At 41.7% G+C, this 19,440-nt stretch overlaps 1 protein-coding gene across 1 annotated transcript in view; it reads right to left on the bottom strand.

The window, feature by feature from the left end:
* The window catches only part of LOC118789878 (attractin-like protein 1), a 177,415-nt gene extending 159,848 nt beyond the window's left edge, over positions 1 to 17,567 (bottom strand). The window contains exons 1-2 of the mRNA XM_036546598.1: positions 17,343 to 17,567; positions 518 to 601 (exon numbers count right to left, since the gene is read on the bottom strand). Of these exons, the coding sequence (XP_036402491.1) occupies positions 518 to 601; positions 17,343 to 17,488 (230 nt within the window). The 5' untranslated portion in view covers positions 17,489 to 17,567. The remainder of the gene's footprint in view (positions 1 to 517; positions 602 to 17,342) is intronic.
* Between the last annotated feature and the right edge of the window lie 1,873 nt (positions 17,568 to 19,440).

Here is a 19,440-nt window from a genome sequence, read left to right as displayed (position 1 = left end):
TCTCCAGAACCCCAGGGGTGCAGAATAATACTGTTATCAGGGCAACACACTACTTGATCCACCAAACAATGTCATCTTTAATGAGACTTTGGCTTTGCTTCAGGGCAGTGTGCACTGTGTGAGTGTACAGATGTGTGTGTGTGTGTGTGTGTGTGTGTGTGTGTATGTGTGACTTTTCGGAAGTCATCGTAAGTGTGCATTTGTGGATGAGAATGGGTATGAGTGTCATTTTGCATGTACGTGCAGGCGTGTTTACATGGGTGTGCATGTGTGTGCATATGGGAGACTGTGCATTCATGTGCACAGTGACGTGTCTGTGGGCATGTGTTTGTGAGTGCGTGAGTCTTGGGCAGTGTCGTATTAAAGGACAGCGGTAGTATAAAAGGGACAAAAGGCCTTAATCAGATACTCTCTGAAAGCCATGGATATGTTAAGATTCATGTCTGACAGTGCTTCAGATGGACCTGAGAAAGATAATTAGAGAAATGGAAAGAAGAGGATAGGAGAGGAGACTCACTAGCCCTCGATGAGCCATGTACACTTGGTCTTGTACTTGTAGTTGACTGGTCCATCTGTGAGGTAACCTGAGGGCTCCGTTAACCTGTGGTGAGAGAGACAAAGAAATGATCAGAGCTTCCCTATTTGAACATGACCCTTCAGGGTAAAGCATGGAGTGTCCTGTGATTAAAAACTCTGCATTCTACTTGGAAAAAAGAAATCATATCCTCCTGCATCACTATACAGTGACAATACTCAGATCCAGCATAGCCAGCACCTTGTGTGTGTGTATGTGTGTGTGTGTGTGTGTGTGTGTGTGTGTGTGTGTGTGTGTGTGTGTGTGTGTGTGTGTGTGCACGCGCATGCGTGCGTGCATTCATTTTGAGCAGGTTACTATAGACAGACCATGTTGTGTACAGAAGACAGCTTGGCACACCAGCTGTATTAAATGTATACAATAACCGCCTTGACAGAATGGATAGTCAATCAGATTGCCATTACTCACAATCCACATTATTAATGTTGAATGACAGCTGGTAGTAGTTTCGAAGTCTTTGATATGTCTCAGCTGGGGACTGAACCTCAAATGTCGAGGGAAAATCAAGCATCTAACTACCAAGTTAATGGTTCAAAGACATTCCCTTTACTATGAAGACCTTACAGTTACAATTATAACCACAGCCAAACAGAGTTCTTAAAGGCTTTTAAATGGTAGAACTGCAAAGCACAGACCTGTAAGAACATCCACTACTATTAGGAAGAGTCCTCTGTATATATTCCGCTGCTGTAGTACATATATATGTGTAACAGATATAACAGAAAAAATGTACATACTGTAGAATTTTTTTGTTTAAATCCTTAATCACAAATATTAAACAAATAATACTATGTATTATCTGTGAGCAATCTGAAGTACTCTGTGAAGTCACGTTTAGTTTAAAGCATGAATTTTTGAGAAAAAGCTCCAATATGTACATTTTTTTCTTTTTGAACATATTTTTTGTCCCTGTTCAATCAGGGGTGTCAATAAATATGGCAGATGATATAAACAGAGCTGATCATCAGATTCATAATTCTGGTTAAATGGATTTAAAAAGTGTGTGTCCCTACACAAGGAAACACAGAGCCAGGTTTAGAGGATTATAGAAATATCATCCAGCCGGTCTCAGATTAAAAACCAGAAATTCCATGCTGACCCTATAAAACAGCACATGTGACACATGTTATATAACTAGTCATTTTTTATTCAATATCTAATTTAATATTGCACTATTTAATATTACCATGTGTGTGTGCTGAGTTGGCATATTTATCTATAAGCAATTTCAAGTGTTCTTATATGCTTTATTCATTCCTTAGTGATTGTTTATTCATTTCAATGCACTTTATCACAATAACGAATTGCTGTATCATTTTATTACTTTACTATTCTTTTTATTTCATTTCTGCATTTTAAATATGACATTTATGATAGTATTGTCCATGATTGTACTTCTCTGGCAAATGTTATGTCACGCCAACAAATCCCATTTAAATTGATTTGGAAATTGTGTGGGTGTGCTGTGCGAGGGTATGTGGTTTGTGGGTGTGGTGTGTGGGTTGGCTGTATGGTAAATGTATGTGGTGTGAGGGTGGACTGTGCGTACAGTGTGGAGCGAGTGTCTATGTGCATGTGTCAGTGTGCTGAGTGTGGGTAGACTATGCTGGGATTAAAGTGTGTGTTGGTTTTGGGAATTTTACACCTTCAAATATTTCAAGAAAATGTTCCAGTCCATAAACTCGCAGTATAATTGAAAAAAATCTGATCTGATTTTCTCACAGTCACTTATTGGGAAATACTGAGATCATGTAAATTTTCTGATCAAGAGTAACTGAGCTCCCAGCCGAATCTGCAGCATTGGTATGAAAACAAACTCTCATTCAGAATAACCTATGCATATATGCCAACAAAACTGAGTCGAGATGCCGCTGTGCTGTTGTCAGCAGTAGGTCCACACTAAGCCTGCCTGATGCTCATTAACAACACACTGTCAGTCTTCCTTACTTCTTTTATGGTGCGTGCGCTGGGGTGACGGAGGTGTGCCTGAAACATTGCAAGCTGAGAGATGCAGAGAATAGGGACAAAGCTGTAATCACACAAAGCAGACAACCACACATGGAAAACTGAACAACAAAAAAAGCACACACAAAATCAGTAACAGAGCACACCACTGTGCAGACACGAGAGGACATAGCTTCACACTTAGAAGGGTAAGGTTTGGCTGAGACAGACACCAGCAAAATAGGCTCCACGCAATCCTCTGCACAGGAGTACAGGGCCATCACGAGCATAGTACTGACAGTCTTAAGTCTCTTTCGTGCAGGTCTAGATACAGGGATTTTGATGCTCACTCTTAGGAGGAAAGTGCTGGAAGAATGACTCCGAGCAGCCACGCTCAATCTGTGGAGTGGGATTTAAACCCGAAGGACCGACATGACATTTCTGATGATTAAACGCAACAGATTGCGGCACAGCCTGACTCCCAGCGAGCACAGGACAGAAAATCCTCGCTCTCCTACATCAGCGTCAGAGCTCAGCCACGGCAGGCGGGACGGCGGCCACGTGAGAGAGAGAGAGAGCGAGCCTCGCGGCCTCAAAAGAGAGAACAGCCTGCCCGCACTCAGCCCCACTCAGATGAGAGATAATCTGCAGGATTTGAGCCGAAACACTCATCACTCCATGTGCACTGACGCTCGGTAATGACCAACGAACACCAGACCCTGTAAAGCCACAGATAAGAGAAAAATTGGAGACCGCCTATCAGAGGTTTCAGGGTTTACCAAAACAGAGCACACATGCACACATTGCAGAGAGCACTCAGAACATAGAGCTCATTTGAGCAATTAAGTTCATCTTGAAAAGAGATGACTATCTTAACTGAAAATTTACACTGGTGGTGCTTGGTTGTTTCGTAGTAAAGAGGAATGGAGAGGCACTTGTACAAAGCAAACATGAGCATCGCTACTCGGGGCACCAGGGACCAAATGAAAGATCACCCTCTTGTAGATGACACAAGTAACCTGTGGACAGAACACTCTCAAAACTATAAAAAAAACATTAGACAAGCATGGAGCACAACCTTCAAGCCAACAACCAGAGAAAACTAAAGAAGTAAGGTACACATTGTACCCTATTTTATCTTGAGCTGCAAAGGTTACAAATACACTGAGGAGCCGTATGTCAGAATAAAATATATCCTTCAGGCAATTTCCTTCTTTATGTAGGCTATTCTATGTAATATTTGTATGCACACACCTTATTCAAACAAATTGAATGCTTAGAAATCCTCTCTGAACAAGACCTTTGTAAATAATGTTTGATCTTGTTTTTGCTTGATTTTCTCACTGTCTTAAAATTACACTTAGTTGTCTGAAAAACATTTGCACTTGAAAATGAAACCCAGAGAAGCATTCGGCATTGGACAGCTTTTAAGAGGGTGATGCGTCCAACCAAATATGCTTTATGAATCCACCCGAACACTTTTCCTGGATTTAACCTCCAAGCAATCCTAGCATTAAGAGGATAAAACAAAACGGTGACTGAAATAGTGACACAATATGCAGTTACACACCAGCTTCCATCTTGAGTGCAAACATCTCATCTAATCAAGACAGATTAGTGTTCCCATGTTCAGATCCATCTTTAAATACTTTAAATTTTGGACCAATGAATCCAGTGTGTTTACATATTAATAGCTACATATATGTAAATGTGTCTGCATATATTAAGAGTTAATATACATCAAAATATAAATACAACCAATGCCCTCCCTGTACTCTCTCTTCCCTCAGATGCCTCAATACAGCTGCAAGAAGACATTTAAAGTGCAATAAAAGTGTGATCACTGAGGCCATCTAAGATCACTGTGCGGAACCATCAACATGACAAACTCAGAAAGGAGAGGGAGGAGAGAAAATAGCGGGTTTTTATTTTGGAATGCTGCAGGAGGCATCAGCACACAGCGGGAGGTGGGTTATGGAAGGTAAATCAACCGTTTCAATTATTTATTGCATTTTGATGAATATTTAATGCACCTTCACTGGTGAGAGGAGAGGTGGGCCAGACCAAATCCACTCCCCGGGCCCCAGATGAGCCTGTCGCTCTTGAGCTGGAGACCGGCATTCCGCCTGCTGTCGCAACGGGAAGCTCTCTTTGATGTCACCATTCCGCGTGACGCAATCCACACCCTTGGTCCACCTCCCCAGCCGTCCTGCCTGGCTGGTGAACAGGAACATTCCTGCTTTACCCAACGAGGCTATGACTTCCAGCACTGAGTTCATGTATCAATCAGTATCTGATTATTGACAAATTTCTACAGGTCATGAAGTGCTGTACTGTCCAACATTGAATAAGTATTCCAGCTGGGTAAAAGGAGAGACGCTAAGGTCTTCTGTTATTTCAGAGAGAGAATACTCCACTGCTACTCTGATACAAAGCTTATACGCTGTGCACTGACACCAGGATGATCATTCCCTTGAGAATTCTGAGGACAGCAGATGCCACACACAGCATGACACATGGCCACTCAACCTTTCAAAAAACCAAATTTTGCCTATGGATACTGGGCAGAACAAATAGCCCATTTTAAAAAAAAGTGGGGTTGGGGTGTGGGGAATACAATGTTCTCACCAAGACAAAACAATAAATGGAATAACACACCTCTTAATGTTTTACCATTTTCATACAAACGTCAACATTTTCACAAAATCTCAAAATCAAAAATCTCGAAGCAAATTCCGGCCATAGTCTCTTAATTTGGAAGGCACAGCACCTGTGTTCTTCCTGAGTGAGAAGTCCTACTCAGAAGAGATCAAAAGACCAGGCACAAAGAACGGTATAAAAATTCAATCAGTGGTGAAACAGGAGAACGGGACCAGGTTTGTTACTGCTCCACTAATATATGCAGCCATTGTAAAGAGAACATGAAAGAGAATCAACAGTCACATCATAGGCTATGAGCCACAGTTACAATTTTGTCCTCTTAAATTAAAATGGAAAAATGACTGTGCCAAACTTCTCCTAATTGGTTTCCATCCAGACAGGTCTTCCGATCTTGTTGCCCTGTTGTCTTATAGCTGGGTTGCTTAGAGACCTCAGGAGAAACTGTAGACACAGACACAGACATGTGAATCTAAGCAGTAAGATGCTTGTTGCATACTGTGCAGTAGCATGTGTGTAAACCATGAGATGCTGTCTGTATACAAAAGCATACATGTAAGCAGCTGGATGCTGTCTATGTGAAGTAGTATAATAAGAAGGGTAAAGGTATCGTTGCAAATGCATGATGGTGATCAATCACAGAACTATCATTTCGTAATGTTCCAAGAACAGTCCCATCCACCATCTACCCCCACAATCTCTCACGTCTCACTTTGGCTCAGAAAACAGTGCCATAACCTGTAGTTTCTTAAAGAAATTTGAAATACAGCCACTGTCCTTTGTAAACACAATTCACTCCTCATTCTATTAAAAGCGTCTCATCACACCATGTGCTTTTCCCTCCTCCCCGGGGGACCAATGGTCCCTGAGTGATGTCACACCTAAACATGCGTGTTATCACATTGGAAAGTGGATTAATATCTGGTGATTACGGTTGGCTGGTGTCCTTAGGTAACCTTCACCTGCATCAGTCCACTGAATTACAGCAAAAGCCAATCGTAAAAACTTAGACAGGTCATGAAGAGAGACTGACGTTTTCAGGCCAAAGTCACAGCTGAGCAGGTTTACACCATCAACAGATCCAAGGAAAACTTCAATGCCTTTTCAATTATTTAAAGAATAAGGTCAGTGTGAAGTTAATAGAATCTGAATTCCCTCTCCTTCCTCTGGACAGTCCATAAAGGCTTGGGCTTTAGAAAGCATGGGGAGGGGGGGGGGGGGGGCAAGTTAGAGAGAGTATACACTGCGGTGGAAGAGAAAGCAGACAGGGGTATCAGGTTTTTGCCTCACCCCAAATGCATAAGATAAGCAATTATGCTGAAATTGAATACTACTAATTATTATGATGAAATGCAAAAAGTGACTTTTCACCTTAAATGATATTTTATTATATTATTGTATTATATCATTATTTTATTACTTTAAATGCATGTTTCTGATTTGGCATTCAGTTGCTGAAATCACATCATTATAAGGCTGTGTGAGTCTTTATAACTCTCTGAGCATTCCATCTGCACATGGAGCGGTGCCAGCTTGCCAAAAAGATACCTCTCCAGACCCTACACCAGAGGGTGCAAAAAATGGAACAATGATCAAATGCAGGAGCAAGAGTGATGTGCAAGGTACAGATGGAGAAAAATGACACTTGCACCAGGATCAACACTTTCCTTGTTGCTTTCCGAGCACTTGTGCTTAGTGGGTGTGACTGGGGTATTATCATTTATTTCTGGGGTGTGGACTGGCATTATGAGCAGATTAGTATATAAATAGTCCTAAAAATCCAGCAGGTAGAAGGTGCCTGAGCAAACACATGAGCAAATACTCGTACCAATCAGCAGGTGATTACGAGCAAAATCAGGACTTCTTGGACAGGCCTCACAGACTAAGGAGAAGAAAAGTCATTGTGTCTGAACTTTGTTTTTTGTTTTTTCCAAAAAGTAAAGTTTAGAAAACAGGAGTACAGCATGGATAAATTAAAAAAATGTTAATTAATGTTAATTCAGCATAATCCCTAGGACCCTAGACTGTTTTGTTCAGAGCCCAAGAATGAGAGAGACCCTGGTGTCCATGTACATGACATGTCTGTGTAAGATGCCTGTGTAACATGTTCATGTAATATTTTCTTGTATTATGCATATGGCACATAGTCATGAACAGAAATTCCTTTGAGATAGTTATACCCGCTATGCCTGTCAAACATGAAATTATATTTACTTGACCATTAATGCTTGGTTGGATGCAATCACTTCTTTTCAGAGAATCTGCCAGTATTCTTAATATCCTTCAGTGATTAACCCATCTACAGATGTATTCATCTGACATTTTCATAACCCACGTTTTCACCACTTTTAAAACACACTCATTCATTCAGTCATGTAATATACTCACTCTCCACTATGGGACAGACCTCCCTTTAAGATGTCTTGTGTGAGATGTTGTTGCAGGGAGTGGTTAATATCAGCATGTGAGTGCAGATTGGTTTCCTGGGGATACAGATCCATTTTTTACTTGATTATACTCCATCTGACTCCTTTTCTGAACCGGTGTCACATCTGAACAGCACTAGTATTGCATTCAAAGGAATACTCTTTGCATTGCTGCTTTATCCATTCAGAAACAGGCACGTAAATTACTCTAAATCTGACTATGTTTTCTGAAAATACTTCCATGAAAGAGAGGAGAAGAATGAGTTTAACAAGAAAATGAATGTAGCTGTAATTGGCATGGCAACGGGAAAGAATCGGGCGATAATCTCCCAGGAGCAAGAGGGACATTCATTTCTACTAAAGACACCCAAAAGAACCCCTTCCCCCATCCCCCATTCCCTCAACACACTCATTCTCACTCCCCCTTCCACTTTCTTCTCTGACATTACTAGGGTCAAAATATCACTAAAAACTCACCAAACAGGGCCAATATATTACTCAACAACTAGGGCCGAGGTACTACTGCATAACAGAAATCAGCGCCAAAGTATTATAGTAAAACTGACCAAACAGGGCCAGGGTATTACTGTATAACTGACCAACCAAAACCAGGACATTACTCTAATACTGACAAACCAAAAGGTCTAAGGTCCAAACTGTCCAAACTACTTCACGGTTTAATTATTTCAAGGCCTTTCTTCCACTGGAAGCTTTCACTTGAAGAAAGAAAATGACACTGTGTCCCTGCTAAATGGCACTGTGTCCTGGCAGCTCTGATTGGCCAAATGAATTTTTAACACTGTAGTGGTCATTCAAATGTATGCTTGAATGTTATTATTTGGGTCAGGAAAGGGTTTATGAAATTACTGTACATTAATTCACAATATAGTGTAATGCTATTTGATAAACAGTATACCGTATACTCCACACAGATGAATGTGGCCTTGACAAAACAGAAAACTTGGAAATAATGTTTTGTTTATTCCACAGCATTGCCTTACAGATGTTGCTGAATCCCGATGCCAGGAAACTGAGATGCAGACCCTTCCCAGAGAGTCACGCTGTCAAACTAAAGCAATGATCCAAACTCATTATTGAGTCAGTCCTTCCACTTGAACGCCAAGACAGCAGGAAGGACCTCAGCCTGTGGTGCCAACACACAGACACACACACACGCGCACACACACATCCATGCACGCACCCACACACTCCCTGCCCACAAATTCGTAGTCTTCCTTGTGCATGACATCTCGCTTAAGTGTTGGAGGCAGTAAATGAACAAATAGCACATGGATGTGGTACACATGCTGAGGGATGTGTGAAAATGAAGACAAAGCAGAATTTATTCTGAAAAGACTCAGCTCTGAACACACTGCATAGACTGTAAAACCCCTCCTGCATCAATCATCAATGACATGCCCATCACAGCGATTCCACAGTTTGCCTTAGTACTCAATCTGAGACCGGAAACACTGTGCCTATATGTGTGTATTTGCATATATGTGTGCATGTCAATGAGAGTGTGTGTGTGTGTGTGTGTGTGTGTGTGTCTGTCTGTGTGTGTGTGTGTGTGTGTGCGCTAGGCATGAGACAAAATACCATTATTTTGAATTGTGCAAAAATACAAAAAATGACAAAACGTTGTGTGACCCTGAGGACATACTGTAAAATTAAATTTTACAGTAGTTTAGCACAGGTGTGGGTTTCAGATGGAGCAAGGCTCAGGCAGACAAAGCCTTCTGAAAGACCAGTATTTAGACACAGAAAGAGAGGATGGTTAACTCATATCACAGTTGCAGAAATGTCTCCTCTACATCAGAAGGTGAGAGCATTCAACTGTATTCCCCAAATTAGAAAATACCTCACGGTCAATTGCACACGCACACACGCACGCGCACACACACACACACACACACACACACACACACGTGCACACTTTACAACTACTGCACAGCACATGTGAATAATGAGCATACTGTTCTAAAAAGCATTCTGACGAACAGAGGCACAGCGGTAGAATGACGTAAAACACATCTATAGTCACATGCCCAGATCTGAAATGAAATTTAAGGCGCGTTCACAAAAAAAAAAATCATTCTGTTTATCCAGGTTTTTCCTGAAAAACCAGATGATCACTGCTGTTAATCTAAAAGTTAGTTTTTCCCATGTGCATCTCCAGCAGCGATGGCCAAGGGGAAAAAGCTGGTCATGGGAATCCACAGAGTTCCTCCATTGTGCCGCGCTGATGTAGGACAGCACCGCATGTGCACTTCATTAAAGTCATTGTGTCTGGGCTTCAAAGCTTCATATGAACAGTGATGTTTTCCAAATACCACGCCAGCAAAGATCGATATCCACTTCATATTCATTCATCCAATGACTTCCTTCATAACTGAATTATGCATTGCCTTCCTGGGCCACAGTCCCCAGGACAAAGTAACTGTTGCCAGTTTATCATTCTGGCCGCACACTGACATTCATGCACTGCCAGCTTTACCAATGCCCTATGGAATTTTCACATCGTGCCCGTCAATTCCTGATATGTAGCTGCAACATGCACAGGGGAAAATATAAACACTTGCATTCAAACACAGGTACTAAACTACTTAGCAGCAATCTTTGATCTCGACACAGTTGAACAGGGACTCAGATTAGCCTCAGATCCTCTCACATAGGTGTTCAGACAATGAATCAGACTTACAGACTATTTCAGAATACTAAATGACTTTGACACACAGTCGATGGTGCAAGAGTAAAGAAAAAAGTTCCTTTTTGAGAATGCAAACATAGGAACACACGGTTTTGCTAATCTCCAACTGTCTGCCTGATATATCTGGTTCACTGACCAGATTTAGCCAATGGGTGAATGTAATCCTGCCCCTGTCTAGTTATAGATCTCCTCACTACAGTGATTCTGAGACCTCCTGCTCTCTGGCTGAACCCCACACAAGAGTCATGATCCCAGCACCACATTTACACAGAATTTAGAACCCAGATCACTGGCTCATACATTTTAAAATATACTATAGAACCTGACTTTTTCCAAGAGACATTTTTATTTAATTAACACCTCAATCCTGTTGTACTGTTTACTCCCTAGATCCACTAAACATTAATGTACTAAATACACATTAACATTAATGCATTTGAGGCCAGGTTCATATATCTGACTTTTTTTTTTCCTTTTCCTTGGTGGAAGGTAATTCCCTCATCCTGTCCTGTGTTCCTTAAATTACGATTCCAGATTTCCAACAGCATGGATAGCACATGTAACTGCTGCTAAGAAACTTCACTTCACTTTCGCCTGTGGCCCCTAGCGGGGCATAGGCCGCCTACGGGTTCTCCAGGCATCTCGATCCTGGGTCCCTCCAGCTGCCCCCAGGTGAGTCCCATTCTCTTGGTGTCCGCCTCCAGATTGTGTTGCCAGGTGTTCCTTGGCTGGCCTCTTTTCCTTTTCCCCTGTGGGTTCCAGGTGAGAGCTTACCTTGCTGTGCTGGATGCAGATTTGCAGAGGGTGTGGCCAATCCATCCCCAGCGTCTCTGGAGGATCTCCTCATCTACAGGCCGCTGTCCCATTCGCTGCCACAAGTTTTGGTTACTGATGTTGTCGGGCCAGCAGATCCGAAGGATCCTTCTAAGGCAGGTGTTAATGAACATCTGGATTCTCTTCATGGTTGTTACGGTGGTTCTCCAGTTTTAGGCTCCATAGATTAGGACAGGCTTCACGATGGTGTTAAAGATCCTCATTTTGATGTTGGTGGTCAGGTTCAAGGAGCCCCAGATGTTCTTCAGCTGATGGAAAGCTGACCTTGCTTTGCCTATCCCTGCATTCGACAGTGTGGACAGGCAGACTCTATGGAAGTTGCTGAGAAACTATGGGGTGCCGGAAAAGATCACCAACATCATCAGGAACACTTAAGGGAACCCGGTAACCCACCAACGCCTTCCAAGCGCGGACAGGAGTGAGACAAGGATGCCTGCTGTCACCTTTCCTGTTTGTGCTGGCCATTGACTGGATTATGAAGACGTCTACAGCCCAGAAGCAAAATGGAATCCAGTGGACTGTCTGGACACAGCTGGATGACCTCCACTTTGCTGATGACCTGGCCCTTCTCTCCCACACCCAAAAACAGATGCAGGAAAAGACTTGCACCTTCGCAGAAAACTCAGCACGCCTGGGCCTCAACATTCACAGAGGCAAGGGTAAGGTCCTAAAGGCCAATGCAGCCAATGCAACCTCCATCACGCTGGAATGCGAAGCACTAGAAGAGGTGGAGAACTTCGTCTACCTTGGCAGCATCATTGACAAGCAGGGTGGGACAGACGCTGATGTAAGAGTCCAGCAAAGCTGCTAAGAAAAGAACTGTCGAAAGTCAGTTTCTACCTCATCAACTATCTGAGAGACATTTCCAGATATTATATTTCTGGAAATGTTTTTGGCCAGAATCACTAAACACCTACACAATTACATCCTTGCAGATATGGAGAGATTAAGGATACAGTATTGGGATGGGATGGGATGGTAAACAATGCAGTACTGGGCTGGAACAGTTAAGGGTACAGTATTAGGATGAGACAATAAAAGGCATTGTACTGGGCTGGGACAGTATTGCAATGGAACAGTAAAGGGTACAGTATTACAACAGGATAGTAACGGGTACAGTATTACACTGGGACAGTATTGCAATGGAATGGTAAAGTGTACAGTACTAGGATGGGATGATAAGAGGAAAGTATTGGGCTGCAGTGGGATAGTCAATAGTACAGTATTTGCCGAAATGGAGAAAAAAATGAACAGTATTAAACCATTTTGTTCCAGGGAACACACAGTGAATACAGGCTGTATTTCACACATCAATGACTACAGTCAGTTCTGCTGTGCACTGACATCTGACCTCATCAAAGAGACATCAGAGCAGGCGTCACCATGGGAACAAGGCTGTTGGTAGGTGGGTAACTTCATAGCAGCCCCATACAGACACTTCAGTTATCACTGTACCCCAGGGAGACAAGGGATTCTGGGATTACTGGGGTTCATACCCCATAGACTGTACCTCTTCAGGAGAAAGTGTGCAGATGTCTAGACAAGTTTCCCCAACCTGTGCTTTTAAGAGCAACCTGTTCAGTTTTTATCGTTCCTCAGCATGGCATCATTAACAGGCTTATAATTTACTTGTCTAGTTGTCCCTTTTAAGTAATCCATTTGTGATGCCTGAATATCACCGCTCTGTCGAAACACAGAAACATGGCAGCACACAGGGCTGGGAGAAACTGCATTTTACATTCACATTACATTTATTCATTTGGCAGACACTTTTATCCAAAGCGGCCTACAAGTGAGATACCATACAACACAAGCAAAACACCATAAGGAGTCAACAATATTTTATTCACTGATCAGTTGCATCGCACTGTACATCAACAATGAAATAATCCATTTTCAGTTGGTGAATTTATAAACTTCAGGAGGAAGGGGTGGAGATACAGCATCAGATTTAAGTGTTGCCCGAGGAAGAAGGGGATGCCCGATAATGACAACAGAAGAATGTACTGCCTCTTTGAATTCTTCTTTAACTCAAATCCAAACCCATCCGGAAGACAATCTGGAAGTTTACCATTCAATCAAACTGCAGACATAATTTATCTGCTTACATATCTTTTGCTGTTGCGGCTGTCTGACATTTTCTGGGAGTGGTTGTAACTGTCATCATGACCCGACCCTCAATATCAGGAATACATACTTGCTAAAGTACAGTCTCAAAATACCAAAGGTCTAGACTTTTTGCATATTTTGAATGCTTAGTGACTGCACTGGATCACATATCAAACAGCACAGTCCTCTAGGATTACAACAGCAAAGCTATGACACCAGGCAAAGTCTGACTCCTTGAATATTACAACACGGATACTGTCCTTAGGGTCCTGAAGCTTTACAGGGCAGAGTATCCCAGAGCGATCTCAGCTTTAAAATGCCTTCATTTCCACAGTCAAGTCCCTCATTTCCACAGACAAATCCCCTTTCTAAGACCACCTGGACAGACAGGCTTGGTGTGCACTCGCCCCTAGCAATGCAAAGCTGAGCTCCCTGGTTGGTATCGCTCCACAGCTGAGGACTTTAAGTTCACAGCAGTCCCAAAACCATGCAAACTGAACTGTGAGCGGTGTGTTTCTATACCCAACATGGAGAGGGAGACCAGTACGTGGCTGCAGCCAGCAGGTGGAGGAGGCTGCAGAAGTGCCAAAGAAATGCATAAAATCACACGGTTCACTGTGCTGCCAGCTCAATACCACCACATGCTGGGTTCCCATATTACAGAATTTTGGCGGCAGTCTCCGTGTTCTGCTCTTTGGATATAGCAGCCACCAGTGTCCACCACTCTCCCCTCCCAGAGTAAAGACTCCCATCCCAGGATGGGCACACCTCTGCCTCAACTGACATTCACTATTAGATTCAATTTTACCATCAAACGACCAGGAAACAGAATTTGTATACATTTGAAAAGCACCTTTCAAATGTACACAAATTCATCAAATTCAACGTTTTTGTAAACCCTGTTTGTGTCAAGATCATCATGCTGCAATATATATATATATATAACTGTTCTTCCAAGGTCAGGGGGGAGAACTCACGTGCAGGCAGTATTTAATCTAAACTACTAACTCAGATTAAATCCCACCTCCCAGCATGCTCTCTGACAAGAATACGTTCTGTCATGATCATCCTTCCTACTATTTTTAGATGCATTTAACACAAGAAAGTAACTGTTCTATTATTTAGAATATTTTCTTGTGTAACAGAAACTAAAATGCACATCGTAATGACACTATGTCACTTCTGTGATGCACATCACAATTCTCTCAACATCTGTTCAGCAATACTCATCTTTAGTGGTGGTACACAGGTCTTTTTCATATCTAAATGAACACAAATAGTATGGTAATAAGGTTGTAATTAAAAAAAATCTAATAAAAGAGTTAATGGAAGAAGAGAGTGTCAATGAAAGGCTCATTCAATACAATTATCCCTGGCAACTGCATATGACTGCGCAAAGGGATCAAAGCAGTGAACCAAAACACAGACTTGCAATTAGTGATATAAGCAACTAAGCCACTGAATACAGTGAGCTTAGCTACAGACTGTACTTCACAACTTTAAAATCTACTGTCTGTATTAGATCCACAGGATCTAAAACAATTCTAATGCAGGGAGAGAGAAATTGAGAAAGAGAATAAGAGAGAGACTAGGAGCACAGCTGGGAGCCATATACACAGCTGTGTCTGACTCATAAGCCCTTGAGTTACTGAGGATTTAACTTCTAACACAATTTGCAATAAAAAATGTTAAATTGGTCTTTATTTTTATTATGTACTACCTGTGAAGATACACAGGAGATCAAGTGAATTTTTCAGGTGAAATCTGAATCCCTCAGCTACCAAAAGCAGTGAAATGTAAAATCTCACTGTAATGTATTAAGGGTGTTTACACTATCATCTCACATACATTGTGTGCATGTGTCTGTGTCTGTGTCAGTGGTGAGAGTGCAAACAGAGAGAGTACAAGCAGAGTGTAAGTGCAGACTGTGTAGTGTTGCCCCTGGTCTCCCAAAGCAACAGCAACTTTGCGTCATGCTAAAATCCTGTCCAGTTTAGGGAACTCACATACAGGCCTGCATATTGCACATTGTCCAAATTAGGTCCACTACAGAAATTATAATTAGCAAGATCATAACAACTATACAGTATTAAGCAAATCTGAAAATGACCTGAACTTCAGGACATGTTAGTAACCAAGGTTTAATCCCAGTGTCACCAGAAGGAGCCTACAGATGACAACTCTTATTTCAGGTAAGTGCAGAGACCTACAAAGGACAGCACTGATCTCAGGGAAGAGATGAAACCTACAGAGGATAGAACTGCACTCAGGAGAGTGGAGAGACATACAGAGGACATCACTGGGATTAATGGGATTCTCTGCAATTTGTGATTGTCTTAAGATCCATTTATTTATCTGAATTACAGTGCACTCAGGAAACACTGCGACTGTCATACCTACACTAGTACTGTCATACCCACCCTAGTCCTTGCAAGCTCAAGAAATTCTTTCATGGGAATCCATTTTGGCTCATTTACAACATGTAAAATGGTATTGAATGAAGAGAAAACGTGCATAATCATTTTAAAATGTTAAAATTTGAATGCAATATAAATCATATCGTATATATTTTGAGAAAAAGGTCAGCCAAGTGTCTGGATTCCAGTCGACATGGCAGAAATAAAAAAAAGATACTTTACACAGACAGAAAATGCTGACTCCTTCATTCTTAAGGCAGCCTTAATGAAACAAATTCAGCTGAGGAACTGGGTATTCCACAGCCTACACTGTCAAAGATTCTATAATGAATTAAGGATCTGTCAGACAGACCACACCATAGCGCCAATTATCATGAAGAAAATCAAAAATAATTAAGGTGAGTTACATTATAGTTGCATTTTTTTTTTTAATTTAGTTAAGGACATTGATTGTGCCCTTGCTCTGCAGCTCAAACAGGATCAGCAATTCAGACGGTGATATTCAGATAATTAATGTGTCATGTTATTTTTACTTTATTTAATACAAGACTGAAGGCACTTCAGAACTGGTTTGTTCCAGTGAAGAACTTGCCAAAGCACATTTCTCAATTAAGAGACAAATTTGTTTTAAACATAACCATCTATGTTACCTGTTTACGAACTCTGCTTTTAAGAATCAACTGCTTACAAGAATCAAGTTATTTTGTAGGAATTATTCTTATACATGGACTGCACCAAACAGTAAACACAACTGGCCCTGCGAAGTACTTTCCACATGTTATGCTCACATAAAAACAAAGACTAAAAAGACTAAGGGCACCAAGGAGTTTCAGTGATTTGCGTTTGATGCCACCATCGGCTTAATACAATACGCCGTCAATGTGTAGCCCTTTTGATATTGAATATTCGCTTAGTCGTCATAATAACAAGTGAATAACCTGCCAATCGCAGACAAACGATTTAGAGAAATATCAGATGTCCACGCTGCCCTCGAATAACCTACTCTGAAATGAATTTTACTGAAAGCCTGTTGACCTCAACTTCTACCCCTAGTCAGAATTTTCGTCAAAGACTGTGAAAGACAGTACAGTTGTTCATTTTGGGTCAAAATCGAAAGCTTTATATCATCCTCCCGCAGTTCTTATTGTATCTGATTTCGCAACATACGTACGATACTGGCTAATCAAAGCACAGGGAATAAGAATGGACTCCTGGCCACCGAAACCACTGGAGACAGTACGACTCGTCCCTTTTCTCTTGCGGCTGTCACCGCATAATTTGATTGAACGTAGCCTGTTCTCTGGTGGAAATATGTCGACATATTCCAGCAGTGCCCTGTTTTCTTACCGGACCACCATAGGTAAAGGGATACATGGTAAAGCTATACGTACGACTTCCAGCGCATGCTGCAAACGAGAAGCTCCAAAGTAGCAACAGACCACGGGGGACAGTTTCAAAGACTGGGTTTTCTCATGGAAACACGGCATGTCTTCTCCGAAGTGATATGACAGCATGCTACAACCACCAAGACGCTTACTCCACTGCTTAAACCCAGCAATGCTGTGAACAAGCAACTAAATTGCAAACTGATGGAAAACAGGACACTTCAGCTAAGTTCCACCAAAACATTTTATTGCAGTGTTACTTACTTGAATCTTCCCTGGCAGTGTTGGCACTGATCCCCGACCCATCCTTTGTCACAGAGGCATGTTCCATTGATGCATCTTCCAGAAAAGCAATTTTTATCACACGATTTGGAAGGAGCGCCTTCGGTGTAAAGCACCAGGTAAAACATAAAGAACAACAGTAAATATTTGTTGATATCCTGTGATCCAGAAAGGGAACGTTTCTTACATGTACACCGAAGGAGCCCACTTCTCAGCACAATCTGAGGATCCATTTTAAAAGCTTCCAGAGTGAAACAAAGAGATATAAAGGATGCACTATCTTCGATCGTACTCGTTTCCCAGTTTCTGTGATTTTACTTAATTACTTTTTTTCAGGTATGAATCATTTGTAGAACATAAAGTTGTTTTGACTTCGGTGCGTAATGTTATCGTTTACTCATTTTCAGTTGCTTATATATTCACCAGTGTTGGATAACGGATGTTTTTGAAAATCCGAGAGATACAAATATATTATTGTCCACGAACACTTTTGATCTTTAAGTATGAGAGGAGTGTACTACAAAAGGAATTGGAGCTGCCTGCTACCTCCCGCAGCTATACCCGAAAATTACCCTACAGCGTACAGTCGCAAATTCCGAAGGGGGTAACAGTTCTGCCAGTTATCACGTTGTTTTTTCAGTACCATATTCGACACAATGCTTAGTCTACATAAAACATTATTCACAGCTCTATTCCAAAAAGATGTGCTGAGCAGCCATTTTAAAGCACAAACATTTCATGAATAAATTATTTGATTTTAAATATATGTTAAACGATTGTGGTTTTGCAAAAGCAAAATATCAAACTGACTTCCCATGCCAAAGCAAGGACCGCAGTTGTGGACAATCGTGCAGTTGTAGGTCCAAAATCCCAAAGTAAGGTCGTGTTAGTCTGCAACATGGATGTAACAAGGATAAGTGATGTTTGCAGCCCTGAAGGATACAACCAACGGAAGAAATATTTAGCCTTGTTTATATTTCTACGATCGTGTTTGCAGGTGTCTCATTCGCAGACATCTGTGCAGCGGATGAAGTCCTCGGTTTTGTTGAATTTCCGTTAAATCCAAATTGAGAAAAGTGTGCAGACACAGCACATTAGCGAGCACTATCCCTTAACTCTCTCCACACAACAGCGATGCTGCTGCTCCTCCAGGAAAAAGTCCTGCGCACCCAGCTGAGCATGTGCGGGGCAGAGTCCCTCATTTAAAGAGACAGAGCCGTTCATGTAGGGGTCAATTTAACCTGGATTCTTCTGTTTGCATGGCCATACAAAACATTTGCTGGAGCTGCTGTAAACATAAGTAGATGCTATATGTCCAGTAAATGATGTTGATTTACGGATAGGGAGTGTTTGGTATGGGGTGTTGGCTGTTAGCATTCTCCAGTCGAGACCTCAGAAACACTGTCACATCTGCAAGTTTAGAGGCTGGCGTGGGAAGCGTATCAAACACCCAACCCAGTTAAAGCACAAACACTAGTTTCAGGGAAAACATTATGGCAAGCTTAAGGAGAAAAAAAGAAGTTTGTTAAGGTGAAGTTGCAGACAGATAGTTGTCAACTGATTCAACTGATCAGTTCGTGTCCAGTCTTGGATCAGACATTCTGATAAAATGTGAATTTTGCCTACCTGTAAATAAATGTAATCTCACCAAACGTTAAAACAAAACTGAAGTGTTTTGCTCCAACTGTGTGTCTTCAGACAGAAACATGGTATTGCCTCTGTTGATAGAAACAAAGGAAAGCACATAAAATGGCAATATCTAACATTTTCACTGTCATAAGGGAGGGGCTGAGTGAGTGGGGGTTGCAGCATGAAAGAAGAACAGTTTGTGATGGTTGAACTAGATAGAGAAAAAGGTCCAAAATACTCATCTCTGACGGGAGCTCTCAGGAATTGTTTTTGCCTGCCTCATGTCAACTGTTTAATTCCAAAATGGGAGTCCCTCTGGCTCAGTGAGGGGAGGCTGGACAGATGTTTCCAGGGCTGACACAGAGTGCACTGTTACAGTGGGACACTCACTCATAAATGCGTCTCAGACAGACAGAAGTCTGTCATTTTGTGACATCACTGGAACCGTGGC

Source organism: Megalops cyprinoides, chromosome 15 (assembly GCF_013368585.1).
Source record: "Megalops cyprinoides isolate fMegCyp1 chromosome 15, fMegCyp1.pri, whole genome shotgun sequence".
In the NCBI taxonomy this organism is placed as follows: domain Eukaryota; kingdom Metazoa; phylum Chordata; class Actinopteri; order Elopiformes; family Megalopidae; genus Megalops; species Megalops cyprinoides.
This window is presented reverse-complemented; position numbering and strand designations above follow the sequence as displayed.